This window comes from Punica granatum, chromosome 8 (genome assembly GCF_007655135.1).
Source record: "Punica granatum isolate Tunisia-2019 chromosome 8, ASM765513v2, whole genome shotgun sequence".
NCBI lineage: Eukaryota > Viridiplantae > Streptophyta > Magnoliopsida > Myrtales > Lythraceae > Punica > Punica granatum.
In genome coordinates this window covers 18,170,910-18,189,154 of record NC_045134.1, presented here as the reverse complement: position 1 = coordinate 18,189,154, position 18,245 = coordinate 18,170,910, and the positions used below count along the sequence as shown (strand labels likewise).

At 39.2% G+C, this 18,245-nt stretch overlaps 1 protein-coding gene, 1 long non-coding RNA gene and 1 pseudogene across 3 annotated transcripts; 2 read left to right on the top strand and 1 right to left on the bottom strand.

Moving 5' to 3' along the window:
• The first annotated feature begins 1,125 nt into the window (after positions 1–1,125).
• On the top strand, positions 1,126–2,130 carry LOC116189609. The gene is made up of 3 exons (XR_004152433.1): positions 1,126–1,213; positions 1,449–1,571; positions 2,011–2,130. It is a non-coding gene; the product is annotated as an uncharacterized LOC116189609 (long non-coding RNA).
• Positions 2,131–14,957: 12,827 nt separating this feature from the next.
• Positions 14,958–18,245, bottom strand: LOC116189079 (uncharacterized N-acetyltransferase p20-like). 2 transcript variants are annotated; one of them, XM_031518607.1, is made up of 3 exons: positions 16,353–18,245; positions 15,417–15,914; positions 14,958–15,298 (listed from the first exon to the last, which is right to left on the bottom strand). In XM_031518607.1, the coding sequence occupies exon 1, from the start codon at positions 18,088–18,090 to the stop codon at positions 17,476–17,478; it is 615 nt and encodes a 204-aa protein (XP_031374467.1). In that variant the 5' UTR covers positions 18,091–18,245; the 3' UTR covers positions 14,958–15,298; positions 15,417–15,914; positions 16,353–17,475. The 2 variants fall into 2 exon arrangements, with proteins under 2 accessions (XP_031374467.1, XP_031374466.1); XM_031518606.1 differs by having other exon boundaries at positions 14,958–15,914.
• On the top strand, positions 15,590–16,661 carry LOC116189080 (annotated as a pseudogene).

The following is an 18,245-nucleotide window of genomic DNA, read 5'->3' as shown; positions in this document are numbered from 1 at the left end:
CGCTTCCACGAAAAATTGAAGATTAATTCTAGGTTTTGATTGTTTCCCTAGATTTTGATTCCAAGATTGCTTTTTTGGTCGATTTTCGTTTGTGGGGTCAATTTGGGCCCTGAGATTTGAGGATCTTTGAGATTTTAATAAGTTGAGAGTGAGCCTGGGAGTAGGTTGCAAGATTAGAGCTTGTTTGCCATTTCAGGTGGTGAGAGCTCGAGGAGGTTTGTGCTCTAATACTGTGAGGTTGGGCATTTATCATATGAAAAGGATAGCGCATTCGAAAAATGATTCAGAGGCAGAAATGTCTTAGAGGAGTAGGCTGTTTTCGACTTTCTCAGCTGCACTTCATCTTTCCTATGGCCATTCACCGTCGATCCATACATCTTCCCACTACATCAAATCACATTAACAATCAAAGCCTTCTCTGCCTCGAATGACAGCAGCAGGCCTTCGATTGGACGACCGGCTCGATAGACCTCTACTTTTGCTCGAGAGGTGCTTGCGATGATGGAGACAGGAAGAAGATGAACAGCTCAGTGATGGGGAAGAGAGAGGGGAGCTGGGCATGTTTCTGAAAATGAAAAAATTGTGGGACTATTATTTAATTTTAAAAAGTTTATAGTTTATAGTTTTGTTCCAAAATAGACCACATTGTGCAAAAGTGTCAGTTTGGTAATAAAGTTTGTCCCAATTGTGCAATTTACCCTAGAAGCCTCTTCATCAATCTCTGTTGTTGCCGCCGCTTCCTCGTCGGTAGAAATTCCGTCCCGTTCTCTCCTCTACGCTTCTGCTCAAACTCTATTTCTGCTCATGGACCCTTTTGACCAAAAAGAACGAACACCACCGATTGAGCCGGAGGTGAGAATCACTCATTCTCGATGAAATTTCGTCTGTTAAATTTCACATGGGTCGGTGCTCGTGCCCTGTCCTTTTGGCTTCTGGGTTGATTGCGTCTTGTTTCTGGTCTGATGAATAACTGCAGTCAGCTCACAAATGACGGGTCCTAAAGCTAAGAAGAAAAAGAAGCAGCAGCAGAAGCATGGCGTCGCCTTCAAAGTTAGCTCCTTTACCTCACTCCGTTGGTTGGTTGCTTTTTATACGTTGCTGTCTCTCTAAACCTTTTGTACAATGATGCGTGAGTTGCAGAAAATAAAGAGGAAAGTCAGGAGGAAATTGCCGCCCCCCAAGAATGCCACCAACATTCAAATCAAATCTAAAGGTGATAAATTTGTGATCATTCTGCTTCATTCAGTAACTGCAGCCTTTGACATGTCTTCGAATTTGAGTGCTTTCTATCGGAAGCTATGTATCTCATGCTATAACGCTTTTCTGCTGCCTTTGGTGGAGTTGTCCTCTACTTGTTTGGTGGATTGTTTAGTTTTACATTTATTTTCATGTATTATATGAGAAACAAAATTGCATTTGATGAAATCCTTAAATTTTCTTCTGTACAGCAATCATTCTTCCTGAGCAAAGTGTGGCAACATAAAAGGCAAGATTAGCTACAAGCAAGAAAGGATTGATCTTGGATGATCTTCTTAAGCAAACATCATACTACAATTCGAAAGTTCGTCGAGGTATTTGTTTCATCAGAATGTAAAGAGTATGTCGAACCTCATGAATTAATATGAGATGCTAATCAATATCACAGGTAGAAAATAAAAAAGGAGTATTCCTGTGATGACTTTTTGAAGAAAAGCAATTGTGAACATCTTCTGTTAATTCACCATTCTTAGCTCTTTTATGAGAAGAATAACGGCAAACCGAAGTAACCCCCATCAAACATGAAAGAGAACTTGAAAGGATGGGTGCACCTAGCGAATAACTTTCAGCATTTGACCTTCAGTGATAGAGTCGGGAAAATACATTATCTGAAGTAGGGAGTTTACAGCTAGGTCTTTCTTGAATCAGTTGCTTATTCATCATTCCATTGTCCATTTTCAAGTCATATTTTGATATTTGTTGACGTTGTTTAATACAAGTGAGTAACTTATAAAGAAACTCTTATCCGTGAAGATGCATTAACTGGCATAAAGGAATTAATCCTCAAGCATCCAGGAGAGCTGAAGGCTCACAAATTTGCTCTGATAGAAAAATTGAGCCAACGAATTGGTGATGAAGATCGCTTGGCTAAAGAGACACTGTACGAGCTTCTTAAGTTGGTAATATTCCATGGTTGCAAAGAGGTATAAGTCTTCTTTTTGTATCGTATTCTTGAATATGAAATAGCTTGCCTTGTAGTAAAACTATCCCACATGTAATAGTTGTGATGGATCTTTTAATAATAGTTGAATTTCTTTTCTTCCATTAGGTCTCTCATTTTGCTTACTATGTAGAGTACTCGATCAGTTACTACCCTAAGCTTCCTTCCACCTGGTTGATATCATTTGCGATAATGAAAATGGGACACGAATGTTAAATTATTGGAGGATCATGGAATCACTTCTGCATTATTATTTTGAATGTATATATGTTTCCTTTGGCTTCCTAAAGGATTTGCTATATCTTATAACTGAAATATCTTGCCCTATTTGCTCATTGTGCATAGTAGTTTCTAGGCTTTTGACCTGGAAATGTTGTGTGCTGTATAACTTGTACAAGATATGACATAGTTGTACTTAATTTTGCTATGAGTCGCATGAGATAATGTTTGGAGAATTAGAGGGAATTGATGCTTAAAATGTCTAATTGCAAAGTTGGATTTGTAATATTGGCAATATATACATTTTTTTTTCGGGCATCTTTATACGGAAACGATCACAATTTTGACAGTGTGGATACATATTCAGATGAGTAACAATTTGTGGATCTTCTGTTGTAACTACATTTCTTCTGTGTTGTTGTACTTTTATTTCTTGTTCCATATTTCTCCTTTAGCTCCTCTTTTGGCAAAATAGATGGTATGCTCTATAGTAAACTGTGCCAATATGGCCCTTTGTGATGTTTTTGGTTCTCAATTTTCACACAATTTTGCCTTTTTTAGTAACACCATTGTCTGAGATCAGCGTTGTTTTTATTGTAAATTTTTCTCTCGTCACCAGGAAATTGAAGGACCTTGTGCCAGTCCTTATAACTCACCTCTTGGAGCTTTTACCTTCTCTTCGTTCCATGAATTCCGTGGGCTTGCAGTTACTTGATACTGAGCTGTATATACTTCAGAGCATAAATCTTGCTCTGAAGTTTTTCATTACGAAGTTTCAGAAGGAACATAAATATTGTCATTCGCAGTCTGAGATGGATGAAATCAGGTCCCAGCCTGATATGGTAATTTGGGATCAAACTATATCACCAGCATTGATGAAGCTACTGGCTGATTTTCCCCTTCATTCAATTGACTAACTTTCAGCCAAGGTAAGACCTGCATCTAAAGAATCCCAGGTTTCTATGCTCCACAAATTCTACTTAATTTTAATGGTAATCTTCAGCATGTTTCAATGTCGGGCTTGTATTAGTATATCAGAATTTCTGCAACGTGCCCTGGCTTCGTGTTTCTTGCTACTCCATCTATTTGAACCTGGATTTGCAATTATTAATTTTTGGCAGCTACTTTCCTAGTGAGAGCCTGCCTTAATGGGTGCCAGTAGAAGATCCGTCTGAATGAATCTTTACTTTGGAGCAAGGCACTGTTCTTTAAGATTATTTTGGATCATATATAATATTATGATATTGTGTCACAGAGCGATGTCTGCTCTGCCATGTAACAGATTTCACTACTTAATGAAAAATGAACTTGGCAAAGTGATTATATTTCATAAAATTAAAGAAACAATGTGTTGGCAAAACTAGCATTCTTCAATTGAACCCTACCGCTGAATTCTTTTAACTACCAATGGAAACCTAGTTGTTGTGAAGATATAGGATGCAAGTTATGCTCAGAACTTGATTAAATGTTTTGCGAATCTTTATTTTTTATAAATCAATCAATGGCTGAAATTATGTCCCATCTAAGCCATTCTGTTTTCTTCTTTTCTTTTCAGAATCAGGAGAAGCATTCCCTTTTGGATACGGAGATAACAGAAATATTTTTCAACTTTGAAGAATGGATCGACCTTTCCACTGCTTTAACAAATAAATATCTTCCGTATATAGAGATGTTGTTGGTTGAAAAGGTCTGGTTCTGGCTCACTCATTCTAAATGTTCACAAAAGATTCGGATGAACTAGCATTTCCATTTGTGAGATAATTTTGTCTTCTCGTTTTGGAACTCACACTCGAAAAGAAACTGACATTCAGAAGAGGGACCTTCCACTTGTTAAATTGTTCGGTTACCATAATTTTGGCATAAAACAAATCTGAAAGGCAGCACGGTGAAATTTTGTTGGGAGGGGAGCCCATTAATAGCCTACATAGACATCAAAATATTCCATTGCTGTTTTTTTAATTTGGATGTCTTCATGAACAAAGAAGCAATCCATGATTTTGCATAAAAGTGATGGAAAGTGGTGATGCGAACCTCGACAAACCTGCCACGAGACCCAACAACAATAGAATGAGATCAAACCCGGGATCGTCCAATGAAGGTTTCAAGGATAGGGAATATTGACCCGATGACTATAAAGAGCCACAAACCAATATTATAAATGGAATATTGACCCGCTAGCTATAAAGAGCTAGAAACCAATATTATAAATGTTGGGAATCACAAGTCATCACACTTGTAATATCGACGAAGTTACTGAAGAACAACTCAGCGAAAACCTCTCTCACATAGTTGAATGAAAACTGATATGTCTGTTCTAGGGAGACCACATGCCTATTTATAGAGAGATACTAGCTGATAACCTAAATGGGCTAATGGGCATAATTAAAATAAATCCTAAGTGTAATGAGCCCAAAATGAAATAAGCCCAAGTAATTGAAAAGCAACTGAATTCAGCCTTTTGAACTTAGATCATCTTCTAAATAGATTTCTAGGATATGAACGATCGTGGCTTCATGTTCCACATGCAACCCGCCCAAGAGCTCGACTACTCCTCCATGGACATGCAATAACATCCTTTGCATGGCTAGTTCGATTCGCTTGGCTCGTGCTCTTTTTTTTGGTCCAGCTAGCACGTGCATGTTCCAATGCTCGACTTCATGCCATACCTCGTCATTCTAGAATGCTTCCACATGCCCGTGCGAAGGGTCCTCTAGCTGGATCATATCATTCCCCCTCTCTTCAAAAAGATTCGTCCTCGAATCTATGATAACTAACTTGATTGGTGACTTTTTTGGAGGCATTTGCTCGAGAAAGACGTTCTTGAATTCCTCACTTTTCTCGCTAATGGGCCGTTTGATTTGAAGTTGCTCTTCCTCCATTTGGTTAGGTGGAAGCGGCAATAGCGTTGCATTCCGACCATCGCTGTCCAGGAATTGAGAAGCAATATGACCATTCTCTTTGCCGTTAGGTTGAAACTTGTTTGTGGGTTTCTCTTTTTATTGGCTTCAAGGCTATTTTCTCTTCCTTCTTCGTTGAAGAACCCCACTTCAATTTGCAAGAGGATGAACCAGAAGCTTCGTCATAGCCATCTAGCAACTGTTCAATCCGCTTATCTCGCCTTTCCAACCGATCGTAAATCAAATCGACCATCACATTCATGCGCTCAAATTGTTGCTGCATATCTCGGATACTCATGTTGTAATTAGTTCCTCCGTTATTGTGATCATTTCAACTGCTTTCTTGTGGCATGATGAAATCTGCAAGTGGAACTTTAGAAAATAGAGATAGACCTCACAACCACTCGCTCACGTGTTTGCACTCAAATTAATGTCACTCAACACTCGTGTTTCACTCAATTTTAGGCTTTTACCCTCTGATATACTCACCACTCTTGCCTTTTTTTTTCTCTTTAGATTTTCTCCTCAAAGTTCCTAAGAAACTAAGCAATTCAATTACAAGAGTAAAATCAGTTTATTAGCCCAAAACACTTATAATCATTGATTTCAAAAAGTTGAATCAAATTAGGATCCAAACCTAAATGAGAAAGGAAATAATGTGATAGATGAAGTTAACAAAATAACTAAGATGTACAAGGAAGATTTGTGGGAATAAGGAAACAAGAGATTTATGGAAAGTATCGAAATGAAAGGAATGAATGATTTTAAGAGACAGGAACGGAATATGATAAGAAAATATTCAATTGAAAGGAAACAATGTTAGATTTCCCAACTGCACCTTATATGCCAGTGGTCTATCAAAGTAAACAAGAATATATAAAGGAAGGTAATTCAGGGATAGTGGCAGATATGAAAGAAAATAACAAGAAATTTTTTAAATTCCCTACTTTACTTGATTAGCAGAGATATATATAAGAAAGCTTCTATCATCTCAAAAGTAAAGATTTCCCGAACAATTGCTCTTTCCTTTTTTTTCTTTCCCCCTTTTCTTTCTATGTATTTTTTTGGACGAATTTTCTCCTTTTTTTGTTTTTGTTTTTGTTTTTCAGACATTTTCGAAACAACAATAAGTCGTTCAACAATTTGTCGAACCCTAGGACAAGAACAATAACAAGACTGAAATAGGATAGGTGAAACCTGGATTGGAGCCAAAGCTCTGATACCAAATGATGCGAACCTCGACGAACCTGCCACGAGACCCAACAACAATAGAGTGAGATCAAATCCGAGATCGTCCAATGAAGGTTTCAAAGATAGGGAATATTGACCCGATGACTATAAAGAGCCACAAATCAATATTATAAATGGAATATTGACCCGCTAGCTATAAAGAGCTAGAAACCAATATTATAAATGTTAGGAATCATAAGTCATCACACTTACAATATCGACGAAGTTGCTGAAGAACAACTCAGAGAAAACCTCTCTCACATAGTTGAATGAAAATTGATCTATCTGTTCTAGGGAGGCCACATGCCTATTTATAGAGAGATACTAGCTGATAACCTAAATGGGCTAATGGGCTTGACTAAAATAAATCCTAAGTGTAATGAGCCCAAAATGAAATAAGCTCAAGTAATTAAAAAGCAACTGAATTCAGCCTTTTAAACTGGGATCATCTTCTAAATAGATTTCTAGAATATGAACGGTCGTGGCTTCATGTTCTACATGCAGCCCGCCCAAGAGCTCGACTACTCCTCCATGGACATGCAATAACATTCTTTGCATGGCTAGTTCGATTCGCTTGACTCGTGCTCTTTTTCTTGGTCCAGCTAGCACGTGCATGTCCCAATGCTCGACTTCATGCCATACCCTGTCATTCTGGAATGCTTCCACATGCCCGTGTGAAGGGTCCTCTATCTAAATCATAGTCTGTTATCTTCTCTTACAATAGGTGCATATTTATATAGAGGGAAGACACCCCCTTGACTATAGAATAGGAAACTGATATCTAATCTCCTCTAGATTACTTTCCTAAAATAGAATAAGGTATAAGCTGAAATAAGAAACTTAAGACTGCTGACTCAAACTAATATAGGAAGTAATATCTAATTAAGAGAAATTATATTATAGTAATATAGGAAACTTAATATCTAATTAAGACAAATTCTTGTTTCGGAATCTTCTAGAATGCGTATCTGGTCTTGAAATATCGAATACATGTTGGGCTGCAATCTGATCTGAAGCACATCAAGTGGGTTCGTGCAGCAATTCGAGAGAAGCAGTTGCTTTCATTCTTTCCATATATCCCAAAGCTACTCTCACAGCACATCTCAGACGATTGGAAGTATTCTCTTCTTCAGGTTGCTAGGAACTTCGCTCTAGAGATTCCCTAATGATTTAGATTGCCTTCCCATTGTAGATATTTTATTCTCTGCTTAGGTTTCCAGATTTTGGTTTACTTTGCAATTCAATTGTACAGATTCCATGAGACTATTCGAAAAAGAAGGCTACAGTGACAGGTTTGATGAATCCTTATGATTCCAGGCATTTACACAGGCTTTTATGGATTGCAGTCCCGAGTCTAAGCTGAAATTCGCATTCATCTCCATCCTCGAGAAAATGCTAATTCATGTGAGTTCTCCTTTATTCCTTTTATAGTTTGCTTGTTGAAGGTTCTCTCTTTGATCATGTGAACTTATCTTCTGCCATGGTTGATAGGGAACAGAAACATTCCTTGACCCAATTGACCCAGCAATTCTGGATCATCAGATCACATGGATAAGAGAACTTCCTCAATTGTTGATAGCATTGGGCGATAAGCACCCATCTAGTTCCAAGGTTTTCAGCAATGCCGCCCTTTGGCCATTTAACTGCAGCTGTATCACAAAGTTTTCTTACTGGGGTGATGATAAATATTTTTTTCTTTGAAATCAATGGCAGGTAGTTTTGCGACTGATAAATCACCTTGGAGGATCTGCTACCGTGCATCCTTCCTTCTTGTTGGAAGATGAAGGCCTGAAATCTCCATTTCAAGCATTCTTCAGTACAAGTGATGGTGAAGGTAAGTAGTGAATTTTGCTGTTTTAAAATTTCTAAAAATTATAATTATTTATAATAATTTTCTGCTGCAGGTTTTAAAGCCCTTTAAAAAGGTCTCATTAATTAAAATATTAAATACTGAAATTTAGTTAAGAAAAAAAAAGAAATTGTGAGATTAGAGAGAGAGAAAAGAAATTAGGAGAGATTCGGAACCATGAGGCAAGGGAGAAAAAAGAAAGTTAAATAAAAGGTACATACACTAATAAAAGAATGCTTGCAAGCCTCCCTCTCCCGTCGCCCCCTCCCCTTCTCCCTTTCTTTTCCGATTTTTTCTTCACTCATTAAAAAAAATGATCTAAAATTGTTCATTATTTTTGGAAATACTTTAGACAGAAAATTGATTTTTGGATGGAAAATTGAATGGCATGACTGAAGTGAACAAAATGTGCAAAGTTCAACAAAAAGTTGAACGAAAAAAAAAGGTTTACGATAAAATTGAAAAAGTTATGTAAGATTGAGGATTAAAAGTAACTCTTTTCTAGAGAAAAAGACTTCGGAATAAATGCATGAAAATGAGCATGTGATAGAAAATATAAAACATGGTAGTATCATGAAATAAAAGGTGAGAGCCAAACTCAAGTTATCATCACCAAAAAGTTATGAATATCTTGATATAAAGATATTTGTTTCTATTGGGATTTTGTTAAGGATGCTTTAGTTATTGAAGCTTTCTTGCAGATTTCTTACATCAGCGATTTCCTTTCCGTATTCTCCCTTCGAACTTTCATTATTTCATTCACCCAAAAAATTTACATTTCTCTTTATTTTCCCTTTTTTACGATTTTGGTATGTGAACTCCAAGATTTCTGCAACAGTATCACAGTAAATCTTCTATTGACAGCTTAGTAAATTTCACTTACCAATTATGGAGGGCGAGGGCTCACCGTGTCATCCATGCTCTATCGACTGTTGAAGCATAAAAGAACGAGGCGTTCACCGCCGCGGTTGCGCTCACGCTTCCAGCACCTACCCTAGAAATCGAGCTTGGCCTATGTGATATATCGACAATGAACTCCTAGATCGGGTCGGGACAAAATTTTCTTGCCATCTCAATATCTATTAGTTAGTGATCCCTGAATACTTGAGCACATTTGATCGCCTACCATGATTTGTATGTTATTTTAGAGAAGGTCTATGTTACTGTGAATTTTCAAGGTCATATCCTTCAATTTTTTTCCTCCTCTTAATTTAATGATGATTAAGGCAATGGATCATTATTCATGCATCATTCGAATGGAAAGGCCTTTATGGAGTAACTTGGTGTAGTGGTTGGATGGTCGAGGACTAAGTCACCTGATTTCAGTTTCAGAGTCTCCACAGTCCTCGTAATGCCAGACGATTCTAGTACACCTCCACACATCTTCCTACGCAAAAGAAAGAAAAGGAGCTCTATGCAAGACTTCTCCGGATCTCCTCCACGGTTTGCCCAAGGTAAGAAGAGTTCTATGTATGGATGGTTGAGGGTTGAGTCATGTAATTTCAGTTTCGGTCTCCCCGCAGTATTCCGAAGGCAAGAATTTTGGGTGTGAAGTTTCAAGAACGAACTCCTCTGCAATTCTCCTGAGGCAAAAGTATAAAAGAAGCTTTGTGCATGACGTCTTTGGATCTCCTGCACAATTCTCCGAACACAAAAGTTTTATATGTGGCATAGCACGATCATATATGTTTCGCTTATCATGAAACGTCTAGTCAACTTCGTCTATTGCTTCATATAGTGCCAAATCTCTCCAAATTTATTCTAGGGCAAGAGCTATGTGTATGTGGTACAAAATTTTTCAATTAAAAAAATCCTAATCCAGAGATAAATCCTTTTGATGTAAGCATCATTTTTTTCTCCATTAGTCGAAAGGGGAATGAGTAAGCAAATATCTTATAATCATGCACTAAGTATGTTTTGCATTACATTTACACATTTGAGTGTAAATCAGATGTGCAAGTGAATTGAGTGTTCAACTTGATGATTGGGTGAATACTATCATGAGATCGGGAATGCCTAAGAATATGTAGGCCCAACTTGCTATATTTGATCAATGCGAGTCAATTTTGAAGTTTATATTTTTATTTTGAGAAAATTATCTCATATATTCCAATCTTTTTAAATTTTCTTAGATCTATCCCATACTCTTAAAATTATCTAAAAAGGCCTAACGTTTCTATCTTATTTGCCATCTATCCTACTATTACATTTTTCGTTTAGAGTAGACCGGAAAGCTGACTCGGCTCCATTAAGTCGTGATTGTCCCTATGTGGAAAAAAAAAGACGTGGAAAAAAAGTGGGCCGTCTTTGCGCATCTCTCCCGTTCTCTTCTCTTTCACTTTCCACCGTGCCAAACTTTCCCAAATTCTCTGTCTCTCCATAAACCCAGAAATTAGGTTTTCGAATTCTCTCTGATCGGAAGCAAATCTTTGAGATTGAACGTGGCGTCGACGATTACGATTGTTGAAGGAAGTCTTTGGATTTTTTTTTCCCGAAACAGAATGCTGAGGGATACCCTTTGAAATCCCCTCCCGATCGAATCCACAAGCAGTTGTAGTACCAGAAGATCACTGTCCTTGAAGTTGAGGTTAGGGATTTTGAGCAGCAGGAATTTAGTTGCTTGCACTTTCCGGAGGTGGTCGCACAGTAACAGCAGCCACTCCCGAAGCATGTCGTCGTAATCAGGTTCCACCGAAAAAAAAAATTGTAAAATCCCCTCCGCTGTACTGCTTACTTTGTTTAATATTGTATGACCGATTATGAATGCGATGATTCAATATTATTTTGCCTGTTTTCCTTTGAAAATGAATCTTGCCACTCTATTCTTCCGAAATTCGCACTTTTAAATTGAGATCTTATCAAGCTTTGGCTGAATATGCTATCGGTCTTCATCCTAATATTGATGCAGATTCTTCTATGTCATCCATATTCTAGCAGTATAACTGATCTCAATTTTCCGAGCTTGATAGATTAATGCAATTGTTTTAGCAGCTTAGGATATAATTCACGGGATGTTATCGTTTATGGGCCCCGTTTGATTTTGGGAAGGATGAACCTCTCCTATGCATATGTACCAGAAGATCACCGTCCTTGAAGTTGAGGTTATAACACAAAGAAGGCCTTTGGAAGGCCTGTACTCGGAGTTTCCCTGGGATTGATCTGTTTTGTTTTAGGAAAAAGAAGCTCGCATCGTTCTGTGTTTCCATGGTGAGTTCTTCTCTAGTTGCTTCTCAGTTGTTTGTTTGTAATTTACCTTTTGGTAGGGGGAAAATTCCCAACTTTTGATAAATTTCTCTTTGCGTTATAATCTTGAAAGAGTTAAAAACCCAGAAAAGCAACCTATTATGAAGTTTCATAACCGGAGCAATACTTTTGGTTTTCACAGCCATACAGGCCTCTTGATGGAAATTTTGTGCTCTTGACTGATTGTTGGATCGAGGGAGTGAGCTGAGTTAGAAATTGACTGGCATAGAAGCCGTCATTGGATGTGGAATAGGAGAGCGAGCTTCTAGAGGAAAGCATCGAAGAGTGAAGACATCTGGTTCAAAGGAATCTTCAACCATTTCTGGGAGCAATGCGGCCCTTTGCAGCTGCGGATTGCAAGTCCAACAGAAGACATCACTCACAGCTAACAACCCAGGTAAAAAGTTTGTTGGATGCCCAAGGTACCGGGACAATGGAGGGTGTGGGTATTTTAGGTGGATTGACCATCCATTTGAAGTTTCTCAGAGGAAATCGATTTCAGAAATTGTTGAAGAAGAAGTTTATTCATCTGAATGAGAAATGAATTATATGAAATTTAAGATTAAGGAATTGAAAGAGGAGTTAAAGCACTGAGATAATAGTAATTCTTGCGTAGTTGTTTCTGTAATTTGCATATGTATTATGATTGAAATTTTGTTTGGGATGTGGTTGGGGTGTAAGTTCTGTATTGGCAAGTAGGAAGAGGCCATGGAGAAGGGTAAATGCAATAATATCACCTATAAGCTTTACTCCGTACGGAGTTGACTCCATTATTTGTAATGAAATATAAGGTCTGTTGAATATCTTCTTTGATCTGTCGGTCATTGACTGTTTCACTACCATCAATTTCGGTTAAGACAAATCATAGGAATCACAGCATAATCTATACAGTCAAAGACTTCATTCTTGTTTTCCGACCATAGCATTACGCAAAAGAACAGAAATTGGCACCGGAATAGAGAAGAAGACGAATGATCTGAGTTTGCATCTTTAGCATTATGTCATGCATCGCCCGTTGACTCAAATCCTTAATTGCCGTGACAGAGTCGCATAAAAAGGACATAACACTAACACATGTTGTCGATGTTCGGAAGGGACCATTAGGTTCCGCTCCCTATAAGTTTTCTGAAGATCAAACTCGAAAACACATTAATTGTTGAATACTTTTCCATGTCATTCCCTTTTCATGATTTCTCATTTTCTGAAGATTAAACCTCGAAAGCAGTTTTCTCCAACAATGACAGTATCTCCTGCCCCGGAGTCATTCCTTTCTCCAAATCCAATTTACCAATCACAGCTTATGAAGATTCCTCTGAACTTCAAGTAATTGAATGCATTCAAGTTTCAAAGTCGATACATCCATACTACCGGGAGAAGTTCTATTTCCTCAGGATACATATCAACACACATATGAAGCTCTTACTCAGAACGCACATTTAAAACACATGATCTAGGCCTAGTAGATGTGATATAAACATAACCCATCCAATTTCACATCAAGAACATAACCCATTCATTTTCACATCAAGGGCCTCCACTGATGTTGTTCATTGCTGCTCATTCCTATCCAAGGAACTCTGCTCATGCATCTGCACATAACTTTGCTGAAGCTGCCGTTGTTGCTGCTCATTCCTAGGAGTTGGTTGATGCATATGAGATTCCTCGCTTTGGCATGGACTAATAAATTGCCCTCCAAGCCTTCCCATGTAACTCATTCAGAATGGTTGATCTGGTACCTGAAGCAACACATACAAGGTTTCGAATATCTTTCAAATGAATATTATAAGTAACGTTGTTATAGTGACATACACAAACATAGCTCCTTCCACTTTCCCCAGTAAATACTCCAACCCATTTCTTTGCTTGTGACAATTCTCTGAAAATTTGAGCCTGAACATTTGGCCCTCCTTTCTTTTCTGCAAGTGCAATAAACCAAGCATCCGTTAAAAATGTGAAGCTTGACATAACTACGTAATATGTGTCAAAGACTTATTAGACCTGAAGTTTTTGCCCTCTGTCTTTTGTGTTGTGTGTACTATATGGAAAGTTCTTCCTTGAATTCCCATAACTAAGCTGCTAAGACAATGGCATTAATCTATCAAGCTCGGAAAACTGAGATCAGCTATACTGCTAGAATATGGATGACGTAGAAGAATCTGCATCAGTATTAGGATGAAGACCGATAGCATATTCAGCCAAAGCTTGATAAGATCTCAATTTAAAGGTGCGAATTTCGGAAGAACAGAGTGGCAAGATTCATTTTCAAAGGAAAATAGGCAAAATAATATTGAATCATCGCATTCATAATCGTTCATACAATATTAAACAAAGTAAGCAAAACAGTGGTGGGGATTTTACAATTTTTTTTTTCGATGGAACCAGATTACGATGACATGCTTCGAGAGTGGCTGCTGTTACTGTGCGACCACCTCCGGAAAGTGCAAGCAACTAAATTCCTGCTGCTTAAAATCCCTAACCTCAACTTCAAGGACGGGGATCTTCTGGTACTACGACCGCTCGTGGATTTGATCGGGAGGGGATTTCAAAGGGTATCCCTCAGCATTCTATTTTGAAAAAAAAAATCCAAAGACGGGATTCAACAATCGTAATTGTCAACAGAACAGATTCAATCGGGAGGGGATTTCAGAGGGTATACCTCAGCGTTCTGTTTCGGAAAAAGAAAAAACAATCCAAAGACTTTCTTCAACAATCGTAATCGTCGACGCCACGTTCAATCTCGAAGATTTGCTTCCGATCGGAGAGAATTTGGGAAAGTTTGGCATGGTGGAAAGTGAAAGAGAAGAGAACGGGAGAGATGGGCAAAGATAGCCCACTTTTTTTCCACGTCTTTTTTTCCATGTAGGCACAGTCACGAGTTAACGGAGCTGAGTCAGCTTTTCGGTCAACTCTAAATGAAAAATGTAACAGCAGGATAGATGGCAACAAAATAAAAAACATTAGACCTTTTTAGATAATTTTAAGAGTACGGGATGGATCTAAGAAAATCTGAAAAGGTTGGGATATGTGATATTATTTTCTCTTTTATTTTTTATTTTTTGCTCAAGAATTAGCAAAATACATGTACATACGGGATTTATCAATTAAAATCAAGCGGCATATACTACCGTTTACCGTAATTTTTTTTCCGAGTCAACCAGATAGTATAGATATGTCAAGTCAAATGATTTCTTCAAAGATAAGGCAAAAATACGAAATAATACTTGAAAACTCATAAATTCTACTAAAACAAAATAAAAATGCAATTAATCTTAACTCATAAGAGCTAATAAATTCATTTCAAATTGATGACTCGGGCCCCATAAAATATTGAAAAGTGTCCAACTAATTCTATCATTAGAAATGTATTTGCTGCTGTTGGAACAATCCAGCCTCAAGCACATAAACAGGATTTACTTTTCATGGTTGTCCAGAAATATTCGAACTCGACTATACTGAGTCCAAGACATCATGATCGTTATAATGAAAGATACACATTTGAATCTGATTCTCCAGCCATATCTCCTTCCATAAGAACTCAATTTTATTCGTTCGCCGAAATAAACCACAGAAAGAAAAAGGGAAAAGAACGGCAACAGGGAAAGCTCCGAAGAGAGACATGGACACGTCCAATTGAACCCTGCTGTTTGCTTCTTTGCGTTCCCACTGCAGGCTCCACAAAAATTCTCCGCTTTTGAAACAGCCCAATGAACCACAAAGCAAATCCTCTTTCACTTTAAACAGATTCGTCAATTAGATAGATAGATGTGCAAAGGTAGCTCACCAGCAAAAACCAACTCAACAGACGTTTGATCGCCCATAGAATATGACCTTTTGTCACTTCTTCCACCGTCTCGGCTACTTAAGAGCCCGAACTCCCCGCTCTTCCTCCCCACACTCCACGGTTGCAGGAAAACAAACAACTCCGAATCCAAATACTTCATTCCTTGTCAGTTAAGCAAACTTACAGCACTAAGCCCCCTGAAATGGCCGGAAGGAGAATGAAGATTGGCCTCGTTGCCGTCCTGGTTGTGGCAGCAGCTACCCTCTGGGCTGGTGCGGCAGCACAGTCGAGCTCGGACTGTACCAACGTGCTCATCAGCATGTTCCCGTGCCTCAACTACATCAGTGGAAACTCGTCCACCCCATCCTCCAACTGCTGCTCACAGCTTGACAGCATCGTCCGATCGCAGCCCCAGTGCCCCTGCCAGGTCCTCAATGGGGGCGCCTCCTCCCTCGGCATCACCATTAATCAGACCCAGGCCATGGCCCTTCCTGGCGCCTGCAATGTTCAGACCCATCTGTCAGCCTCTGCAATCGTGAGTGAATTGACTGAAAGGGAGAATTTCAAATTAGCTTTCCCAATAGGTCACGTCCTGCCATTCTGCCCCGTGAAGCTTAGAATTAGAGTATAATTTATCATATAGCATTTTATATCATGCAGTATTTATTCCTCGTCCTTTTTACTGCTTTCTGACTAAAGTCGTGTCTTTGGACGAACAGCTGCTTCTCCGACCGGTTCTCCTACTCAAACTCCTCCCACAGTTCCTTCAGGTACAGAGCATACTGCTCTAACTGTTCCCACCCTTTACTACTACTCAAAACTCAGAGCAACCTTTTACTATCCATAGTGAAATTAAGAAACTCAATATAGAAACCATACAGCTTCTGTCACTAATGACAGCGTTTCTATGTATAGGAACTGGATCGAATACTGTACCATCAACAGAAGGAGACGGCTCGTCAGAAGGAACATCCATAAGGCTCTCTGGTCCACTCTTCTTCGTCCTGCTCTTTGCTGCTTCATATGGCTCCACCTGGTCGACCTACTAAGATTGCACACTTGCACACCAACAGATATGTTTATGTTTATAGTTAGTTTGAGTTTTGAACCTTTTCACAAGAGTTGTTGATTTTGTACAATTTTTGGTTAGCCCCTCGAGGGCTGATACATACACCGAATTGTATTGCTGAAGAGAATCTCTTCTCTTCCCATTGCTTAATAAAATTTTATCTATGGTTGTCTGAATACATATTATGCAACATGAGTTCTACACAAGAGGTTTGACAGCAACTGAGGCAAAAGTAACACAGAAATAATGTATCAATAGAAGAACAATGCCGATATAAAGACGCACCTTCTCATTATCATACATATCAGGGAGTACAGATCACCAACCGTACGCCTGAACAGAAAAAATCATTGGACAAAGATGGACAAGATAAAGAAATAAAAGCCCCCTTCAGACAGGATCAGAAATCATTTTGTTAGTTGAAAGAATCAAACGTTGCCTCAAACTCAGCTCAACTCAGCCCAACCCTATCATGCTGAGATTCCAACAGGTTTTTACAGTATTAAGACCATAATCATGATAAAGCTTCCTGGGGAGAGCTTGAATCAAAGATTGAGAGCATTACTCAACCTTCTGTAAATGTTTGCCGGGCACTGAATCTTCAACCATTCAGGATGTAGCAAGACAACACATCGAAAACTTTCAGTATTTCTGAGATGCAGAATAATATTCTTCCTGTTCTCGAGTAACTGTAGGATAGTGTAATCTTCAAGCAATTACATATTGTCAATGTTGTCTGGCCAGTACTTAATGAACCAATCCCCTTAAGACCAGAACTGGGAGACTGAGGCACATATAATTTTACTGACACAGCTACACTTTACATATCGCAAAAGACTGGAGAAACTCGGGAAAAATCCGAGGTCAACCGGTCATATTGCTCTCCTTGTAAAAGTTTATGGCACGTCAGACATGTGATCTTGACTTTATCTTATCATTCATTGAAGGATATGGAAATGCCAAATATATATACATCTATATGTATGTCGTTTACAATACCCAATGGCAATGCAACAGTTGTTGGAGTTGCTCAGTGGATAAGAGGCTGAACATCACCATGTCGCGGGTCCTGCCCTTGAGCACACAATTCTTCCTGAGCACGCCCTCCCGGGTGAACCCAGCCTTCGCCAGCACCCTCTGCGACGCCACGTTGTCCACGTCCACCAGTGCCTCCGCCCTCTCCAGCTCTGGCCGCTCTCGGAAGACCAACGCCACCGCCAACTCCACGGCCTTGGTGACGATCCCCTTGCCCCAATACCGGGACACCAGCACATACCCCAGCTGCCCCCGGCATCGGTCACCGCCCGTATTCTCAGTCACCGATATCTCCCCTATCGGCCTGCACCGTAGGCAGATTGCCCGGAAACATGGGTGAGGTAGGACCACGTTTCTGATGTAGTCGGCCAAAGCGTCCAGGGATTGGTACGGTTCCCACCTGCAGAATCTTGCAACCTTGCCGTCACTGGCCCACACCATCATGTCATCGACATCGTCGAGCGTTAGAGGCCGTAGCGTTACGTCGGACAGCGAGATGGGCAGCAGCAGCTCATCTGCTGGGTCTTGGGTCGTCTCGGGTTTTGCCGATTGGGGTTGGTCTTCTGCCATTATGTGCCGGCGGAAGTTCGAGTTTCGATAATCGGATGGATGTTGGAGATTGACGGGTTTAACGAGCAGGCTAAGATGTTTGAGTCCTTTTATACGATCGGTTTTTTCGGTTTGACTTTTTCAGGGATTGAAAGTGGAAAAATTACCGGAGAACA